The sequence below is a fragment of the Schistocerca nitens genome, chromosome 1, assembly GCF_023898315.1.
Source record: "Schistocerca nitens isolate TAMUIC-IGC-003100 chromosome 1, iqSchNite1.1, whole genome shotgun sequence".
Lineage (NCBI taxonomy): Eukaryota > Metazoa > Arthropoda > Insecta > Orthoptera > Acrididae > Schistocerca > Schistocerca nitens.
In genome coordinates this window covers 1,057,126,544-1,057,146,029 of record NC_064614.1, presented here as the reverse complement: position 1 = coordinate 1,057,146,029, position 19,486 = coordinate 1,057,126,544, and the positions used below count along the sequence as shown (strand labels likewise).

Here is a 19,486-nt window from a genome sequence, read left to right as displayed (position 1 = left end):
ATTTTGTGATTTTCTACCTCTCTCACAGTGTTATTGTCTTTTTCAGGTTATGCTGCCATCGGAAAATCGGACAAATGAATCATGGAATGTTTTTAATATGCTAACGTTAGAGATAGTATTTTTTGTATTTCTACGTACAAGTAGTGCGTCTCCTCCATTACACATAATATTACATTTATACATTTATACATTTGCAAATAATCACTTACACTGTTTGTTATTGTAATCAAAAGATGGTACAGAGATATTACAATAATATGGTTTCACAAACAGTTTGTATACAGTCAGAGATGATACATTTTCTGATGATCCTCCGACCTCTGAATGTATACATATATTTTGTGAAACAACAGTGTCGTAATATTTCTGTACCATGTTTTGATTAGAGGAAGAGGCAGGGTAAGTGGTGGTCAGCATCTGTGTGACATTATGTGTAATGGAAGAGTCACAATACTTGTATGTAGAAAAAAATACTAACGCCAACATTAACATATTGAAGCATTCCAAGACTCATGTATCCGATTTTCTGATTGCAGTATAACTTCAGGAAGACAGTGCAGTGGAAGATAGGCAGAAAAGCTCACATAAAACCACTACAGAAAATATTTATGTAAAGGAACACACCTGTAAATGAGAATAAATTCTGCAAAATGTCATGTGCTAAGCGTGGAAGAGCAGAGACCGGTGCTGTTTTTCAGTATTTAATTCACAAAAGAAATCATTTCCTTCAGTTAGAAAAAGGTTGTTGTGGCATAACAGCTGATGATGGATAATTTAAATAAGAGCGCGAATTACTCAGATTATATTGTGACTATGTTTCACAATGAGAACACTTGGCGATATCCAGCAAACATTAAGTATAATTTCAAATCTTACACAATTTTATTCTCGCCAATATACTATATGTCAAATATTTAACACTAACTCGTTTTTAAAACAATCAGACGTTTGGATCTGCTTTATACGTGAGAATTGCTTTCTTTAAGGGATCAGTGGTTTACTGATTTGTTTTAAATTGAATGAAAAATTCAGATGGACAGGAAGGTCAGGGTGTAAATTGCTGTCCACGTCGAAGTCATTAGGGTCTGAGCAGAAATTCGAATTGCGAGTGGGTTTGGTAAGGAAATCGACCTCAACCTTTCTAAAGTAACACGACCCTCAAATATGTGTTTTGTGGCATACGGATAACTATGCGCCACGTATTATTATCGTTGTTTATTTTCGAACCAGGGGGCAGAAGGAGATTTCCCATCATATCAGCCCTCTACTTGATGTGACACTGAAACGAATGCGGTTGGAATTTTAAGGTTTTGTGATCTGTCCAAATGGTTTACGCAAATTTTTGGGAGATATTCTTAACGTGTTAACAGAGTGAATGGTTCACCTATGTTTTTTCGTCAGTAGTCAACCAATCAAATTACCCTGCGACTTTCTTTTGCACTACTCGCCATTAAAATTGCTACACCCCAACGATGACGTGCTACAAACACGAAATTTCACCGACAGGAAGAAGATGCTGTGATATGCAAATGATTAGCTTTTCAGAGCATTCACACAAGGTTGGCGCCGGTGGCGACACCTACAACGTGCTGATATGACGAAAGTTTCAAATCGATTTCTCATACACAAGCAGCAGTTGACCGGCTTTGCCTGGTGGAACGTTGTTGTGATGCCTCGTGTGAGGAGGAGAAATGCGTACCATCACGTTTCCGACTATGATAAAGGTCGGATTGTAGCCTATCGCGATTGCGGTTTATCGTTTCGCGACATTGCTGCTCGCGTTGGTCGAGATCCAATGACTGTTAGCAGAATATGGAGTCGGTGGGTTCAGGAGGGTAATACGGAACGCCGTGCTGGATCCCAACGGCCTCATATCACAAGCAGTAGAGATGACAAGCATCTTATCCGCATGGCTGTAACGGTTCGTGCAGCCACGTCTCGATCCCGGAGTCAACAGATGGTGACGTTTAAAGGACAACAACAATCAGCACGAACAGTTCGACGACGATTGCAGCAGCATGGACTAACAGCTCGGAGACCATGGCTGCAGTTACGCTTGACGCTGCATCACAGACAGGAGCGCCTGCGATGGTGTACTCAACGCCGAACCTGGGTGCACGAGTGGCAAAACGTCATTTTTTGACTCTGTTTACAGCATCATGATGGTCGCACCCGTGTTTGGCGACATCGCGGTGAACGCACATTGGCAGCGTGTATTTGTCATCGCCATACTGGCGTATCACCTGGCGTGATGGTATGGGGTGCCATTGGTTACACGTCTCGGTCACCTCTTGTTCACATTGACGGCCCTTGAACAGTGGACGTTACATTTCAGATGAGTTACGACCCGCGGCTCTACCCTTCATTCGATCTCTGCGAAACCCTACATTTCAGCAGGATAATGCACGACCAGATGTTGCAGGTCGTGTACGAGCCTTTCTGGATACAGAACATGTTCGACTGCTGCCCTGTCCAGCTCATTCTCCAGCTCTCTCACCATTTGAAAACGTCTGGTAAATGGCGGACGAGCAACTGGCTCGTCACAATACGACAGTCACTAATCTTGATGAACTGTGGTATCGTGTTGAAGCTGCATGGGCAGCTGTACCTGTACACGCCATCCAAGCTCTGTTTGACTCAATGCCCAGGAGCATCAAGGCCGTTATGACGGCCAGAGGTGGTTGTTCTGGGTACAGATTTCTCGGGATCAATGCACCCAAATTGCGTGAAAATGTAATCACATTTCAGCTCTAGTATAATATATTTGTCCAATGAATACCCGTTTGTCATCTGCATTTCTTCTTGTTGTAGCAATTTTAATAGTCAGTAGTGCACCTCTTCTGCGGTTTTACGTCTCTTTTAATTTCGTGTATTGCACCTTTCGCCGTTGTATTAAGACCTGTCAGATAGAGGGATTGTGCGGTTCAACGGGGATTTGGGAGTGAATGAATGAGTGTCATTTTGTACGTTTTCTCCTCACCATGTGACGAGTCAGTTTCAGTCATTTTACTCACACGCTTTTCTTTTAATATGTGTAAGGACGCCGATAACCTCTGCGTTGGGCCTCAGTTTCGCACACACACACACACACACACACACACACACACACACACACACACAGTCGAAAGGGACAACCCCGAATTTGCGTTGAGCGATTGTGGGAAATCTAAATCTGCACGGATCGAAGAGAATTTGGATTACTGTCTTCTGGAGCGCGCCATTTCAGTGTACTAACACTACACCATCCGGATTGCTCTTCAACAGAGGACCCCGTTGGGTCTCCTAGACGTTAATATCATCCAGAAATAGCTGTGTGTTTAGTGATTATGTCTGCTGGCTCTGACTGTGACTGTGACTGTGTGTGTCGTGCGGTGCAGGTGGTGTTGGGCCAGGAGTGGCGGGCGGACTGGATGCTGCGGCAGGCGGCGGCGGAGCTGTCGGCCCTGCGGAGGGCGGTGCCCGGCCTGCGGGAGGGGGACACCGTGGCCGTCTGCATCGGGCGCTCCGCGCTCTTCGCGCCGGCCCTGCTGGCCGCGCTCTGCTCTGGGGCCGTCTGCGCCGTCGTCAACGCCACCCTGCCTCATGGTGAGGAAAAAAAATGGTTCAAATGGCTCTGAGCACTATGGGACTCAACTGCTGTGGTCATCAGTCCCCTAGAACTTAGAACTACTTAAACCTAACTAACCTAAGGACATCACACACAGCCATGCCCGAGGCAGGATTCGAACCTGCGACTGTAGCAGTCGCACGGTTCCGGACTGCGCGCCTAGAACCGCGAGACCACCGCGGCCGGCCATGGTGAGGAACTTCTAGTACTCTCTCTCTCTCTCTCTCTCTTTGGTTCTGTTAGATCCTTCATACACTATTGGCCATTAAAATTGCTACACCAAAAAGAAATGCAGATGATAAACGGGTACTCATTGGACAAATATATTATACTAGTACTGACATGTGATTACATTTTCTCGCAATTTGGTGCAGAGATCCTAAGAAATCAGTACCCAGAACAACCACCTCTGGCAGTAATAACGGCCTTGATACACCTGGGCATTGAGTCAAAGAGAGCTTGGATGGCGTGTACAGGTATAGCTGCCCATGCAGCTTCATAAAGATACCACCGTTCATCAAGAGTAGTGACTGGCGTATTGTGACGAGCCAGTTGCCCGGCCACCATTGACCACACGTTTTCAATTAGTGAGAAATCTGGAGAATGTGCTGGCCAGGGCAGCAGTCAAACATTTTCTGTATCCAGAAGGGCCCGTACAGGACCTGCAACATGCGGTCGTGCATTATCCTGATGAAATGTTGGGTTTCGCAGGGGTCTAATAAAGGATAGAGCCACAGGTCGTAACACATCTGACATGTAACGTCCACTGTTCAAAGTGCCGTCAATGAGGTGACCGAGACGTGTAACCAATGGCACCCCATATCATCACTCCGGATGATACGCCAGTATGGCGATGACGAATACACGTTTCCAATGTGCGTTCACCGCAATTTCGCCGAACACTGATGCGACCATCATGATGCTGTAAACAGAACCTGGATTCATCCGAAAAATGACGTTTGTCCATTCGTTCACCCAGGTTCGTCGTTGAGTACACCATCGCAGGCGCTCCTGTGATGCAGCGTCAAGGGTAACCGCAGCCATGGTCTTCGAGCTGACAGTCCATGCTGCTGCAAACGTCGTCGAACTGTTCGTGCAGATGGGTGTTGTCTTGCGAACGTCCCCATGTGTTGACTCAAGGATCGAGCCATGCGGATAAGATGCCTGTCATCTCGACAGCTAGTGATACGAGGCCGCTGGGATCTAGCACGGCGTTCCGTATTACCCTCCTGAAGCCACCGATTCCATATTCTACTAACAGTAATTGGATCTCGATGAACGCGAGCAGCAATGTCGCGATACGATAAACCTCAATCGCGATAGTCTACAATCAGACCTTTATCGAAGTCGGTAACTTGATGGTAAGCATTTCTCCTCCTTACACGAGGCATCACAACAACTTTTCACCAGGCAACGCCGGTCAACTGCTGTTTGTGTATGAGAAGTCGCCTGGAAACTTTCCTCATGTCAGCACGTTGTAGGTGTCGCCACCGGCGCCAACCTTGTGTGAATTCTCTGACAACCTAATCATTTGCATATCACAGCATCTTCTTCCTGTCGGCTAAATTTCACGTCTGTAGCACGTCATCTTCGTGGTGTAGCAATTTTAATGCCCAGCAGTGTAAATAAGCCCACTGAACAAAAAGTGAAGCCGTCCCCAGGAGTCACTACGAAAATACCATCCCATTCTGCCCGTAACCTCGACAATGATGTCATGTTTGCGAGGATGAGAGTTCTCAAGTGTTTGCACGTACTCTATATCCAGCTGAAACTACTCGTTGTTGACCAGCTCTCGTACAGGGACCAAACGGGGAAGATATTGAGTGTTACGATTCACCCGATGTTCGAAAGAGTTAAGCCTAGTTTACACAACGTCATTGGATTACGCCACTCGTTGTGTGGAATGAGTTCCTCGCAAATGGTTTCATATTTGACTGTAGACACAGCGAAACCAGTATACACTTCAGTTTCGTCGTTTTATGGGTTCCTGAGTTGTGTCTGAAATAAAAGTTTTGGCAGCTCCACGTCGCATGAGTTGTGACGGGTTAAAGCTTGTTGCTTGGAATCGCTGCATAAGAAAAAAATAAGAAACAGGATGAAGAAAAGACGTCAGCTGGGTTGCTCAGCATCCTTGCTGAAATAATTTATAATGGAAGACTCAAGAAGTTCTTTTAATTATCTTAGAACGTCACCAGAACTGATCACGTTTCTTCTAAATAGAGTTAATTATGCGATAAGGAATAAAAATACTGTAATGCATGAATCACTGTCACAAGAACTGAAATTGCATATCACATTGCGTGCATTACAATCGAGAATACTGGGCATGGCATAAGATGCGGTTTTAGTTGCTGATAACGCTTTTTCATTAACACCAATAAGTATTAACATTAACAGTAACAGTTATTATCATTGACAGCAGTAATTATTCGAAGCAGGCCGCATTAAGAAGAGAATGGTTTGCAAACTACTCTCTTGAAGATAGATGTGTTCAGTGGCAATATTTCAAAATTCAAACATGTCACTGGGGAGCACTGCTGCGACGTTTTAAATAGATAAATATTGAATAAAGAATGCAGCTTCTTGATTTCTGTAGCCTTGTCTCCTGTTAACAATATCCCTTAAAAAAAAAAAAAAGAAAGAGTCAGCCAACTCGATGTTAGTCTTGTATACGAGAGCATTTCCACATCTAGAATTAAATTTGCTCGTATTTTTCTTAATTCAGTTGTATATGTGCTCCTAATTCAACAAATTTTGCCCTGCAGCTCAGATATTGTCCAACTATCGCACGTGATGGTCTTAGGATGAGCAATATATTGCTTATTTTTGTAATCAGCATTACTGAAATCCCACAAACACTTATGCAAAGCATAGACCTCCAAAAAGCGAACATTATTTTCCGTTCCCTACTTCATATTTCAGTTTGTGTACATCCTGCGAGCGCACGTAACCTCAAAACTCATGCAACTAGTGTCGCCGAAGTTGGAAGACGCCGAAAGTGTTTAGTTTCACCTATGACTTACGCAAACGAGCGGCGCGCATGCGCAGTGGCGGGTTACGGCAGTAAACTAGGCTTTAGACTACGATCGAGTGGCGTTATGGGCCAGTCGAAAATGATAACGTGCTCGCCAAATAGAATCTAATTCGTGAACACGGATGTTATCATCTGGTAGACTGGACCATCCACAACATACTCATAATGAATAAGTAGTAGAAAAAGCAGCACTTTATCAACTAGAATAATAAAATAAACATGCGGATTTATGTTAACTGTAATGTGAATGAATTATGGTACGAACACCCCTCATACACCAGCCAACCACTAGGGGGCAATACCTCACTGAGTCGGCGGTGTACTCGAAGCTTTTCATCGTTTGAAAAAGAGGCAAAATTGCGACTCGTCAGTCAAAAATACGCACCTCCAGTCCTCGACCGTCCGGTTTTTTTGTTGTTTCTCACGGTGAGGTTGTGCATCTTTATATGGTATCGTGTTTTGCAAGATATTCCACTCCAAATGTCCATTGCCTACAGTTCTCTTCGCAATATTCACCCAGAAACTGGTTGACATGGAACTACATTCACTAACCTTATCAAGTCTACTAGGGGTTCGAATCGATTATCAAAGAAAGACGTGCACTCGTCCAGTCGCTGTCGATTAGGATCATTTTACGTCCACAGTGTCACATGGTAGCGTATGATAAACCACTACAATTTGACGTGGTGGACAGTCAGCACTGATAAACCAACAAATCCAGCAACTTGATTCACGATGTGGTCATGGGCATTTCCAAACAAGATAGATCCATTCTGCCATATCATAATATCCACATCGACTTGACTTCTTGCGCTGATTCCATGAAATGGACTGAGACTTGCACACCCTTCCATGCCATGACTTTATGGCGTAACTGTGGATGACTAATATTTTTTCGGTGAAATTACTGTTTTGTTTACTTTTTTCCTCCTTCTTTTCATGTGATTCCTTAGAATATGCAGTGATAATTTTAACGGAATGTTAAAGACTTTAAGACAAGTTAGAAAATTCTCTGGATGATGACTGACAGGTATACAGGTATGCAGGTATACTGCGTACAGCAAAAGATGGAACAACCAGTTAACGACTGATTATATGCATTTCCATTGTACCTCTACACTCTTTGTGCCAATTTCAGTTCAAAAGGCGTTATCACAACATTTTCAGACTGTAAAATTCTACAACAGACAATAGGTCATATCGTGGCGTATTCGACAATTTGCGTCTCGCAGTGAGATAAAACTACAGTTTACTGAGTTCTGGTCTGCCGTTAGGTTATGATCTTCGAGGCAACAGAACGAATCTCAGTCTGGCAGTCACGGTGTATTACACATTGTCATGACCTGAAGTTAATGTAATCACGTACGTCAACGTTTACTTCGAAATATATTCATGAACTGGTAATTAATGTGCAATGATATTTTAACTACAATCCTACAGCGAATTTATGTATACAGACAAATCCATCATGACTTTTGACGGATATGATACTAACACCTACATCTACATGATACTCCGCAAGCCAACTAATGGTGTGTGGCGGAGGGTACCTACGGTACCACTATCTGATCCCTACAACCCTGTTCCACTCGCGAATAGTGCGTGGGAAGAATGATTGTCGGTAAGCCTCTGTATTGGCTCTAATTTCTCGAATTTTCTCCTTGTGGTCAATACGCGAAATGTATGTGGAGGGAAGTAATATGTTATCCAACTCCCCCTGAAAAGTTCTGTCCCTCAATTTCAATAGTAAATCTCTCCGTGATGTATACTGTCTCTCTTGTAACATCTGCCAGTGGAGTTTGTTTAGCATCTCGGTAACGATCCCTCACCAGCTAAGCGATCCCGCGACGAAACGCGCCGCTCTTCGTTGGATCTCCTCTATCTCCTCTATCAGTCCTACCTGCTAGGGATCCCAGATAGATGAACAATACTCTAGCATCGGGCGAACAAGAGCGTTATGAGCCACTTCTTTCTTAGATGAGTTACATTTCCTTAAGATTCTTCCTATGAATCTGAGTCGTATGTCTCCCTTTTCCCACTATCTGTTTTGTGTGGTCATTCCACTTAAAGGTCGCTCTGGATAGCTACGCCTAGATATTTTACGGCAGAAGCTCTCTCCAGCTGTTTGTCATCAATAGTGTAGCTGTACAGTAGTGGATTTCTTTTCCTACTTATGCGCAATGCGTTACATTTATTTACGATCGAGGTCAACTGCCAGATTCTGCACCATTCATCAATTCTCTGGAGGTCATTCTGTAAATTCTTACTTTCTTCTTTCGTTGCTACTTTGGTTAAACAATTGCATCATCTGTGAATAGCCTTAAAGAGCGTCGGCCTCTTTCTACTAGGTAATTTAGTATACTGTGAACATCAACGGTCCTATCACCCTTACCTGTGGTACTCCGGATATTACCTTTACATCTGTCCATTTAATTCCGTTAAGAGCGAAGTGTCGAGATCTATCTGCAAGAAAGTCTTGAATCCAGTCGCAGGTCTGCTCCCATACTCCGTAAGCTCGTATGTTTTTCATCAAACGGCAATGCGGGCCGGTGTCAAACGCCTTTCCTGAAATCAAGGAACACGGCATCAGCCTGAGCGCCGTTGTCCACTGCGCTGCGGATCTCATGGAGGAACAGAGCGAGCTGAGTTTCGCAGGATCTCTGTTCGCGGAATTCTTGTTGATTTTTACAGAGGAGCTGTTCAATTTCCAAGAACGTCATAATTCTTGAGCATAAAACATGTTCCATAATTCTACAAAAGATTGACGTCAATGATATAGGTCTACAATTGTGTGGATCTATCTTACGGTCTTTCTTAAAAACAGGAATGACCTGCGATATTTTCCAGTCGTTAGGTACCTTTCGTTGCTCAAGCGATCTACGATAAATTGCTGCTAGAAGGGGAGCAAGTTCTTTCGCATGATCTTTATAGAATCTTATAGGTATCTTACCTGGTCTTGAAGCCTTTCGATCGTTTATCTCAATATCTGCTATTTCGACGATCGCACGACGATTGAGAGGAGGGGCAGTGTCATGGTCTTCCGCTGTGAAACATCTTCGGAAGACCGAATGAAGTATTTCGGCCTTCTCTCTGTTACTGTCCGTTTCGGTGCCGGTGTGGTCACTGAGAGAATGAATAGATGATTTTGACCCACTTACTGATTTTACAAACGACCAAAATCTCTTAGGGTTTTTACTCAGGTTGGTTGACAACGTCGTACTTTCGAAATAATTGAATGCTTCTCTCATTGCTCTCCTTACGCTCATTTTCGTTTCGTTCAGCTTTTGTTTGTCAGCTAGGTTTTTACTTCTCTTGAATCTGAGATGACATGAGCTTTGTTTACGTAGCGCTTTTATAACACGGCTGTTAAACCATGGTGGATCTTTCCCATCCCTTAAAAACTTACTCGTAACATACTTGTCGAGGGCATATTGAACGATGCCTTTGAATTTTTTCCATTTGTTCTCCACATCTGGGTCCTAATGCTGATTTGATGCTGACTGCTGAGTATTCTGTCACCCTTGCTGAGCAAATATATCTTCCTTCATTTCTTGATATTCCTTGTAGGACCCGTCTTCATAGATGCTATCATAGATTACGATCACTGATACCTTCCTCTACGTTAACCGATACGATACGTTCAGGTCTGTTTGTTGCCAGGAGGTCTAAGACGTTACCCTCACGAGTTGGTTCCCTAGCTATCTGCTCAAGGTAATTTTCGGACAAGACATCCAGAACAATGCCACACCATTCCCTCTCTCTGGCACCAGTTTTGATGGCATAACACTCCCAATCTCTTCCTGGCAAGTTGAAGTCACCCCCTAACAACAGCATGATCAGGAAAATTACCAATGATATTCTGCAAGCACTGTGTGAAGCGCTCTACAACTACAGATCCTGACCCAGGTGTCCTATAAAAGCACCTGATCACCATTTTTGACCACCCTTTGATACTCAGTTTCAAACAGATTAATTGACATTCGGAATCTGTGATAACCTCACTAGATTTTATCGGATTTTTTAGTGCAATGAACACGCCGCCACCATTGGCGACTAACCTATCCTTGCGATAAACACTCCAGTCTGTATTTAGCATTTCGTTGTCGTTGACTTCTGGCTTCAACCAGATTTCTGTTCCCCATACTATCTGTGCATTATAACATTCAATAAGCGATACTAATTCTGGGACCCTTCCTTGGATGCTGCTGCAGTTTACTCAAGTAATATTAATCTTTTCTAGCTCTGATGTGCGAGGACCAAAAATTCTCTGAGGTCGCTGTGGCTTTGTTCCCAAGGGAGGGGTCATCTAAACTAAAAAAGCCCTGTGAGCATGACACACCGCTTCCTGCGTGTAGTGTATGCCTGACCTATTAAGGGGAGGCTTGCAGTTCTGCACCCGATAGCGGCGGTCGAGAAATTCGATACCGCCGCAGAGCCGTCTAAACCTCTGGTTTAGATCTTCAATTCTGCTCTAAACCAGATTACTGCGAACAGCCCTGGGTACGATGCTACAAATAAACAGCTTAGCCTGCATCCCGCGTGAGTTGCAAGTTGCCTTCACCGAATCAGCTAGCCGCCGTAAGCAGCCGAGGAGGACCTGAGAACCCCAGCGGCAGGCGTTATTCGCGGTGACATGTGCCACTAGGTGCAGCCGGTTGCACCCATTGCGCTCGATACCCGCCGGCACGGCCTCTTACACATCACAAATGAGACCTCCCGGAAAACTGGAATGCACACTCCTCTTACCAGCTATCTCTCTTAGGGGCTCCATCACCAGCCTAACAATGGAGCTCCCAATGACTAGCATACCCACCCTGTGTGCTTGTCCGGACTGGACAGGAAAATCGACCGCTGGCCCAACAGGAGAGGCGTCCCGTGCTGGCTCAGAGTTATCATCAACACTGGGAAGCACCTCGTACCTAAGACATAGGGAGCCAGCCGCACGGCCTGCTTCCTCTTTCGCCTTACGCCCAGTGACACGCGAACCCATCCAAGTCTGTCACTCACTCTGGAGTGACGACGGACTGATTGCGTATCGGGAGCAGCAGTGACATCTGGTCCACCAGGGGATTCCAGTGACACCAAAGGTGTCGCAGGTCTCTTCACTGGCGCCCCGACGTCACAGCAACTTCGAGCGTTAGCTATAGCTTGTCGACGGTAGCCAACGCAGCTTCCAGCTGTTTACGGACAGCAGCCCACTCTCCTTGTGTCCGCTCACAACAAGCACAGTCCCTAGCCATATGGTACTGTGTATGAAATAGATATAAGGTCTCACATGATGCTACTGACTTTGAAAATATACAAAGGAGAATAAAGTAACACTAAAATTGGGTGTGCAGATTTCTTACTGAACTCTGAGACCGCAAGCTATTAAAAAGAAATAAATTTCTCTACACGGAAAATTTACATTAGGAAGCCGCCCTACACAAGGATATTCACAAGACAAAAACAGAAACTACTATTAATTTTCTAACCACTATCTACACAGTGAAATACACAGTTCACTACTTTGCAGAAGCACGTGAACATAAAACAAAGACTAAATTAATTTACAGTTTATCACACAAGTGCTGCTGTTGCTCTGCTGCGCGTCCTCTCGGCTCGGCGGCTGCCACTGCCAAGCGACTTAAGTCCCTATGACATGACTCCACTTGTCAGTTTTGTCACAGCCTCGACCTGTCTAGGGTGTCATTCCATTAGGATGAAGCAGGTATGCTTAGGCACATTCGTCCTCAACACTTGCCGCAAGACAGACAGTTTTGCAGCCGTTATAGGTTTTTATACATTGACAGAGGTAATCTGGATCGATAATACGTCTCTGAGGAGAGAGTTCAGGTTCACTGAAACCAATTTACTTAGACTAGTGGCTTACAAGAACTGTAGAAGATTGCAATTAAACACCCAGGGAAGTATGAATTGTAACTGCCATCTTCGTGGCACGGAGTTTATTTGACTCTTAATGCTTATCGATATCTCAGAAGTTGCTGTTAGCCTTCATTATCACAAATTTGTTTGAATGTTTTATTGTCAAACAAATAGTAATCTTCCCACGTTTTCTCTGCTTTTGGAGGTAAACAGCTCAGACTATTGTCCACTTGTGTGGTAAACTGCGTCCATTTAGCTTTCTTAAAGTTCCATTCTTTGGGAGATTTTATCAATGCGACTCTGGCTGCAGTCCTTGGATGTGGAACTCTGATGGTGGCTCAGACGTGGTGTAGGAAGTACTGATCTTTTTCATATTGTGCTGTAGTCTATTTTAGATGTATGAGACAGGCGAAATACCCTCAGACTTCAAGAAGAATATAATAATTCCAATCCCAAAGAAAGCAGGTGCTGACAGATGTGAAAATTATCGAACAATCAGTTTAATAAATCACGGATGCAAAATAATAACGCGACTTCTTTACAGACGAATGGAAAAACTGGTAGAAGCCGACCTCGGGGAAGATCAGTTTGGATTCCGTAGAAATATTGGAACACGTGAGGCAATACTGACCCTACGACTTATCTTAGAAGCTAGATTAAGGAAAGGCAAACCTACGTTTCTAGCATTTGTAGACTTAGAGAAAGCTTTTGACAATGTTGACTGGAATATTCTCTTTCAAATTCTGAGTGGCAGGGGTAAAATACAGGGAGCGAAAGACTATTTACAATTTGTATAGAAACCAGATGGCAGTTATAAGAGTCGAAGGACATGAAAGGGAAGCAGTGGTTGGGAAGGAAGTGAGACAGGGTTGTTGCCTCTCCCCAATGTTATTCAATCTGTATATTGGGCAAGCAGTGAAGGAAACAAAAGAAAAATTAGGAGAGGGTATTGAAATCCATGGAGAAGAAATAAAAACGTTGAGGTTTGCCGATGATATTGTAATTCTGTCAGAGACATCAAAGGACTTGGAATAGCAGTTGAACGGAATGTAAAGTGTCTTGAAAGGAGGATATAAGATGAACATCAAGAAAAGCAAAACGAGGATAATGGAATGTAGTCGAATAAAATCGGGTGATACTGAGGGAATTAGATTAGGAAATGAGACACTTAAAGTAGTAAAGGAGTTTTGCTATTTGGGGAGCAAAATAACTGATGATGGACGAAGTAGAGAGAATACAAAATATAGAATGGCAATGACAAGGGAAGCGTTTCTGAAGAAGAGAAATTTGTTAACATCGAGTATAGATTTAAGTGTCAGGAAGTCGTTTCTGAAAGTATTTGTATGGAGTGTAGCCATGTATGGAAGTGAAACATGGACAATAAGTAGTTTGGACAAGAAGAGAATAGAAGCTTTCGAAATGTGGTGCTACAGAAGAATGCTGAAGATTAGCTGGGTAGATCATATAACTAATGAGGAGGTATTGAACAGGATTGGGGAGAAGAGAAGTTTGTGGCACAACTTGGCTAGAAGAAGGGATCGATTGGTAGGACATGTTCTGAGGCAGCAAGGGATTACCAATTTAGTACTGGAGGACAGCGTGGAGGATAAAAATCGTAGAGGGAGACCAAGAGATGAATACACTTAACAGATTCAGAAGGATGTAGGTTGCAGTAGGTACTGGGAGATGAAGAAGCTTGCACAGGATAGAGTAGCATGGAGAGCCGCATCAAACCAGTCTCAGGACTGAAGACCACAACAACAACAACATGTTAATTACACTTTTACGTTTACATATAAGAGTGCTCTTGTTTAAGATTATCATATTGTAAATAAAGAAATAAATCTTTTACTTAAGGGATAAGTTGTTTTAGAGTTTCACTATCAATTCTTGATGTATTTCACCATATCGTGAATTTTATGGGTGAGAAGTAACAATTGGTACATGATCTGGCTACAGTTTCAAATATTAACAATTCCCACTTATTTTGTATTGCTCGACCTATTGTCCATTTATTGAAATGGCATTAAGTGATACTGTCACAGAGCAAAGGGGCAAGATCTATGCTTCAGTCTTTTTAATGATCCAATTTTCAGCTATGTTTAGCTCATACAACTTTTCCTCCATCCTGCAGTGAATATCTGTAACTCTCTCGGTAGCATCTCTTCCTTATTACACTCCTGGAAATTGAAATAAGAACACCGTGAATTCATTGTCCCAGGAAGGGGAAACTTTATTGACACATTCCTGGGGTCAGATACATCACATGATCACACTGACAGAACCACAGGCACATAGACACAGGCAACAGAGCATGCACAATGTCGGCACTAGTACAGTGTATATCCACCTTTCGCAGCAATGCAGGCTGCTATTCTCCCATGGAGACGATCGTAGAGATGCTGGATGTAGTCCTGTGGAACGGCTTGCCATGCCATTTCCACCTGGCGCCTCAGTTGGACCAGCGTTCGTGCTGGACGTGCAGACCGCGTGAGACGACGCTTCATCCAGTCCCAAACATGCTCAATGGGGGACAGATCCGGAGATCTTGCTGGCCAGGGTAGTTGACTTACACCTTCTAGAGCACGTTGGGTGGTACGGGATACATGCGGACGTGCATTGTCCTGTTGGAACAGCAAGTTCCCTTGCCGGTCTAGGAATGGTAGAACGATGGGTTCGATGACGGTTTGGATGTACCGTGCACTATTCAGTGTCCCCTCGACGATCACCAGTGGTGTACGGCCAGTGTAGGAGATCGCTCCCCACACCATGATGCCGGATGTTGGCCCTGTGTGCCTCGGTCGTATGCAGTCCTGATTGTGGCGCTCACCTGCACGGCGCCAAACACGCATACGACCATCATTGGCACCAAGGCAGAAGCGACTCTCATCGCTGAAGACGACACGTCTCCATTCGTCCCTCCATTCACGCCTGTCGCGACACCACTGGAGGCGGGCTGCACGATGTTGGGGCGTGAGCGGAAGACGGCCTAACGGTGTGCGGGACCGCAGCCCAGCTTCATGGAGACGGTTGCGAATGGTCCTCGCCGATACCCCAGGAGCAACAGTGTCCCTAATTTGCTGGGAAGTGGCGGTGCGGTCCCCTACGGCACTGCGTAGGATCCTACGGTCTTGGCGTGCATCCGTGCGTCGCTGCGGTCCGGTCCCAGGTCGACGGGCACGTGCACCTTCCGCCGACCACTGGCGACAACATCGATGTACTGTGGAGACCTCACGCCCCACGTGTTGAGCAATCGGCGGTACGTCCACCCGGCCTCCCGCATGCCCACTATACGCCCTCGCTCAAAGTCCGTCAACTGCACATACGGTTCACGTCCACGCTGTCGCGGCATGCTACCAGTGTTAAAGACTGCGATGGAGCTCCGTATGCCACGGCAAACTGGCTGACATTGACGGCGGCGGTGCACAAATGCTGCGCAGCTAGCGCCATTCGACGGCCAACACCGCGGTTCCTGGTGTGTCCGCTGTGCCGTGCGTGTGATCATTGCTTGTACAGCCCTCTCGCAGTGTCCGGAGCAAGTATGGTGGGTCTGACACACCGGTGTCAATGTGTTCTTTTTTCCATTTCCAGGAGTGTATAATACCTCTATTTTGCTCTTTAAGATGCTAAATATTGTTAGTAATGGCGCTTTTGGCCTTTATCTGGTAGATCCTTAAATAAGTACGGAGCTTTTTGAAATGAAAGTCTTGGCGATTGTTTTCACTGCAGAGAGCCTGCACCGAGTGCTACACGAGCTGAAGCCGGTAGCGGTGCTGTGCCAGCCACAGTTCGAGAAGTCCGCATCAGACGCCAAACCGACCGACTGCCCGCTGCAGGTGCTGGGGTCTGCTGAGTCGGTAGCTGACGCTCAGCAGCTGCTGATGGGGAGCGCCCAGGGGCTGCAGGCGGACAACACGGCCCCCGCCGTCGCTCTGCTCAGTTCTGGTACCACGGGACACCCCAAGACCATCCGCATACCTCGCCGCACCTTGGCCGTAACGATGCGCTTACTCGCGTAAGGCGAATAAATTTAGCGTTTTAATAGTTGTCAACAATCTTAACAAGCCTATCATACAGTACTCTGAATACTACAGTGGTGGCATAAGCTAGGTGAATTAATCGAAGTATCAAATATTATTTAAAGATAATTTTTTAATTTGCTCTACTGTCCTAATTATAAGATAGTAAGTGTGAATTGGAAGAGTTTGCCACTTTGGATCATAAACCAAAGAAAACAGAATACACAAGCAAAATATCCTAATTTAACTGTGAAGCAACACATACTTTACAACGTCAATAAAATTGCAATATGTTAGTGAATATTTTGGGCAACGGCCTTGCCGCAGTGGCTACACCGGTTCCCGTGAGATCACCGAAGTTAAGCGCTGTCGGGCGTGGCCGGCACTTGGATGGGTGACCATCCTGGCCGCCATGCGCTGTTGTCATTTTTCGGGGTGCACTCAGGCTCGTCATGCCAACTGAGAAGCTACTCGACCGAATAGTAGCGGCTTCGGTCAAGAATACCATCATAACAACCGGGAGAGCGTTGTGCTGACCCCACGCCCCTCCTATCAGCATCCTCGACTGAGGATGACACGGCGGTCGGATGGTCCCGGTAGACCACTCGTGGCCTGACGACGGAGTGGTAGTGAATATTTGTCCCCAGACTGCTCAAAGTGTTGTGTTGCGAATATATTTGGTTATCTACTGAAATTTGAGACAACAGCTACGTAAAGAGTCTCTGATGCAGTGGTGGCTGCCTGCCTTACTCTTAAATAGTAAAGGAAATTAAAGTGAAACGACCCATCGCCGGTGAAAGCGTGGATATGGGACATAAGCTCGTTACAAGGAGAGATGAGGAAGAGAATGAGAGGTGGGCTCTTTAAAGAACCCATCCTGGAATTGGCCTTGCCTGATTTAGGGAGACAAAAGGAAACCCAAATCTGTGTTAGACCGAAATTTGGAAACCGGTTCTCCTGAATGCCTTTACTGATCAACACGCAGCATCACGTCTCGTTCCTGCGGCTGTGGTTTGCGCTAAAGATGAATCTCATATAACGTGTTACTGAAATATGATGTACTATCTAATTTATTTTATCTTCATTGGTTAGTTTATGTAGCACAAATATACTTTTTGACAAAATTGCTTCTGCTGAATGCAGTTACTGCAGTTACTGCAGTTACTGCAGTACTGCTGAATGCAGTTTTAATTTCATAAAAAGTCGCTAATTTTCAACTGTTATCTATCACTAATACTTTATATCATTTTTCATAATATCTGTTGATCGTTGAACTGAACATAATAAATCGACATCACATTGCTTTCTGTCCAGAATTCTTTAAAGAGTTTTTAAATTATTCTTATCTTCTATCCCATACATACCAATATTGTTTGCCCCTGTTTCATTTTTTGTAGAAGAGGAAGGCAGATTAAACAAAGGATCTTTATTCGTAGAACTGTGCAATTATAGTGTCAAAGCTAAACAACGAAAACAAAATTAAGGCATAAGTACGACACAAAGACCGACCTTAGAGCGAAACCAACTTTAGACACTACAGTCACGGTTACTAGCGGCAAGACGCCGACTGATCCTTCTGACCCGCCATTGGCGCCATGATGTCTTCACAAAGATTGTGTCAATATGAAACTTTCTGGCAGATTAAAAATTTGTGCCGGACTGAGACTCGAACTCGGGACCTTTACCTTTCGGGGATAACTGCTCTACTATCTGAGCTATCCCTGCACGGCTCAGGAGACGTCCTCACAGCTTGAATTCTGCTAGTACTTCGTCTCCTACCTTAGAAACTTCACCGACGCACTTCTGCGAACCTTGCAAAAATGGTTCAAATGGCTCTGAGCACTATGGGACTCAACTGCTGAGGTCATTAGTCCCCTAGAACTTAGAACTAGTTAAACCTAACTAACCTAAGGACATCACAAACATCCATGCCCTAGGCAGGATTCGAACCTGCGACCGTAGCGGCCTTGAGGTTCCAGACTGCAGCGCCTTTAACCGCACGGCCACTTCGGCCGGCCGAACCTTGCAGAAATAGCACTCCCGGAAGAAAGGATATTGCGGAGAAATGGCTTAGCCACAGCCTGGGGGATGTTTCCAGAATGAGATTTTCACTCTGCAGCAGAGTGTGCATCGTTAAGCCCTGCAGGCGACAACAAAGTCTGTGCAACAGCGACTCTATGGGAGTATCATAGAAAAGCACTGACAGGGAACAATCGTGCTTCAGAGAGAGAGTAACGGTCATTGTGTCTGCTGTAAGTCCATTGATCATAACCTGTGAAGACACATCATTCAGAAGGCGCATCACAGTGTCAATGAAAGACTGGGAGAAGGGCAGCCACCACATCACCTTCTCAAGATATTAATGACGTACGCCATCAAAAGCTTGATGAAGTCCACCAATGGCAAGCAGCTGTGCACAGGATAAGCCTCTGCCAGTGTGATGGCTTTGTTGTAAACACTGAGTGCCATCTGTATGTTGCTGTTACCACCAAGACACGTCTGGTCCATAAACACGTCTTGGGGCAGGGTACTCAAAATTTAGGCAGCCAAAATCCTCGTAAAGATCTTGAATTTGCTGTTGAGTAGCGTAGGGGGCCAGTAATCAGCAATTTCCTTTCTTGCAGATTGACTGATATAAGGATGGTGTCTACAGAGGCAGATGTCATCTGCACTGTAGGGATCTTGCTATATTGTAACTCACTGGGGCATCGTAACACCGTGCAACATATGATAAAACACTGTCAGGAGACCATCTGAGCTTGGCGATTTGTGTGTCGCCTCTTTTCGGAGGGCATCAGACATCCTCCTCTGATATGAGGTCCATGAGGATTGCCTCCACATGTTCATTGAGCGCCTGAGGCAGCGAGCGGAGGACTTCATCAGTCTCCAGCATCGTGGTCTTCTATGGTGTAGAACCGCTGGTAATGATCCAAACAGGTGTTGGCGATATCCTTTTGGGCT

The 19,486-nt window shown here is 44.9% G+C and overlaps 1 protein-coding gene and 1 pseudogene across 1 annotated transcript in view; both read left to right on the top strand.

Annotated features, from left to right (window-relative positions):
- Positions 1 to 19,486, top strand: part of LOC126238097 (uncharacterized) — a 101,049-nt gene that overhangs the window by 15,079 nt on the left and 66,484 nt on the right. Inside the window, exons 2-3 of the mRNA XM_049947767.1 lie at positions 3,378 to 3,585; positions 16,236 to 16,521. Coding sequence (XP_049803724.1) covers positions 3,378 to 3,585; positions 16,236 to 16,521 — 494 coding nt within the window. The remainder of the gene's footprint in view (positions 1 to 3,377; positions 3,586 to 16,235; positions 16,522 to 19,486) is intronic.
- LOC126212889 (5S ribosomal RNA) lies at positions 16,834 to 16,951 on the top strand (annotated as a pseudogene).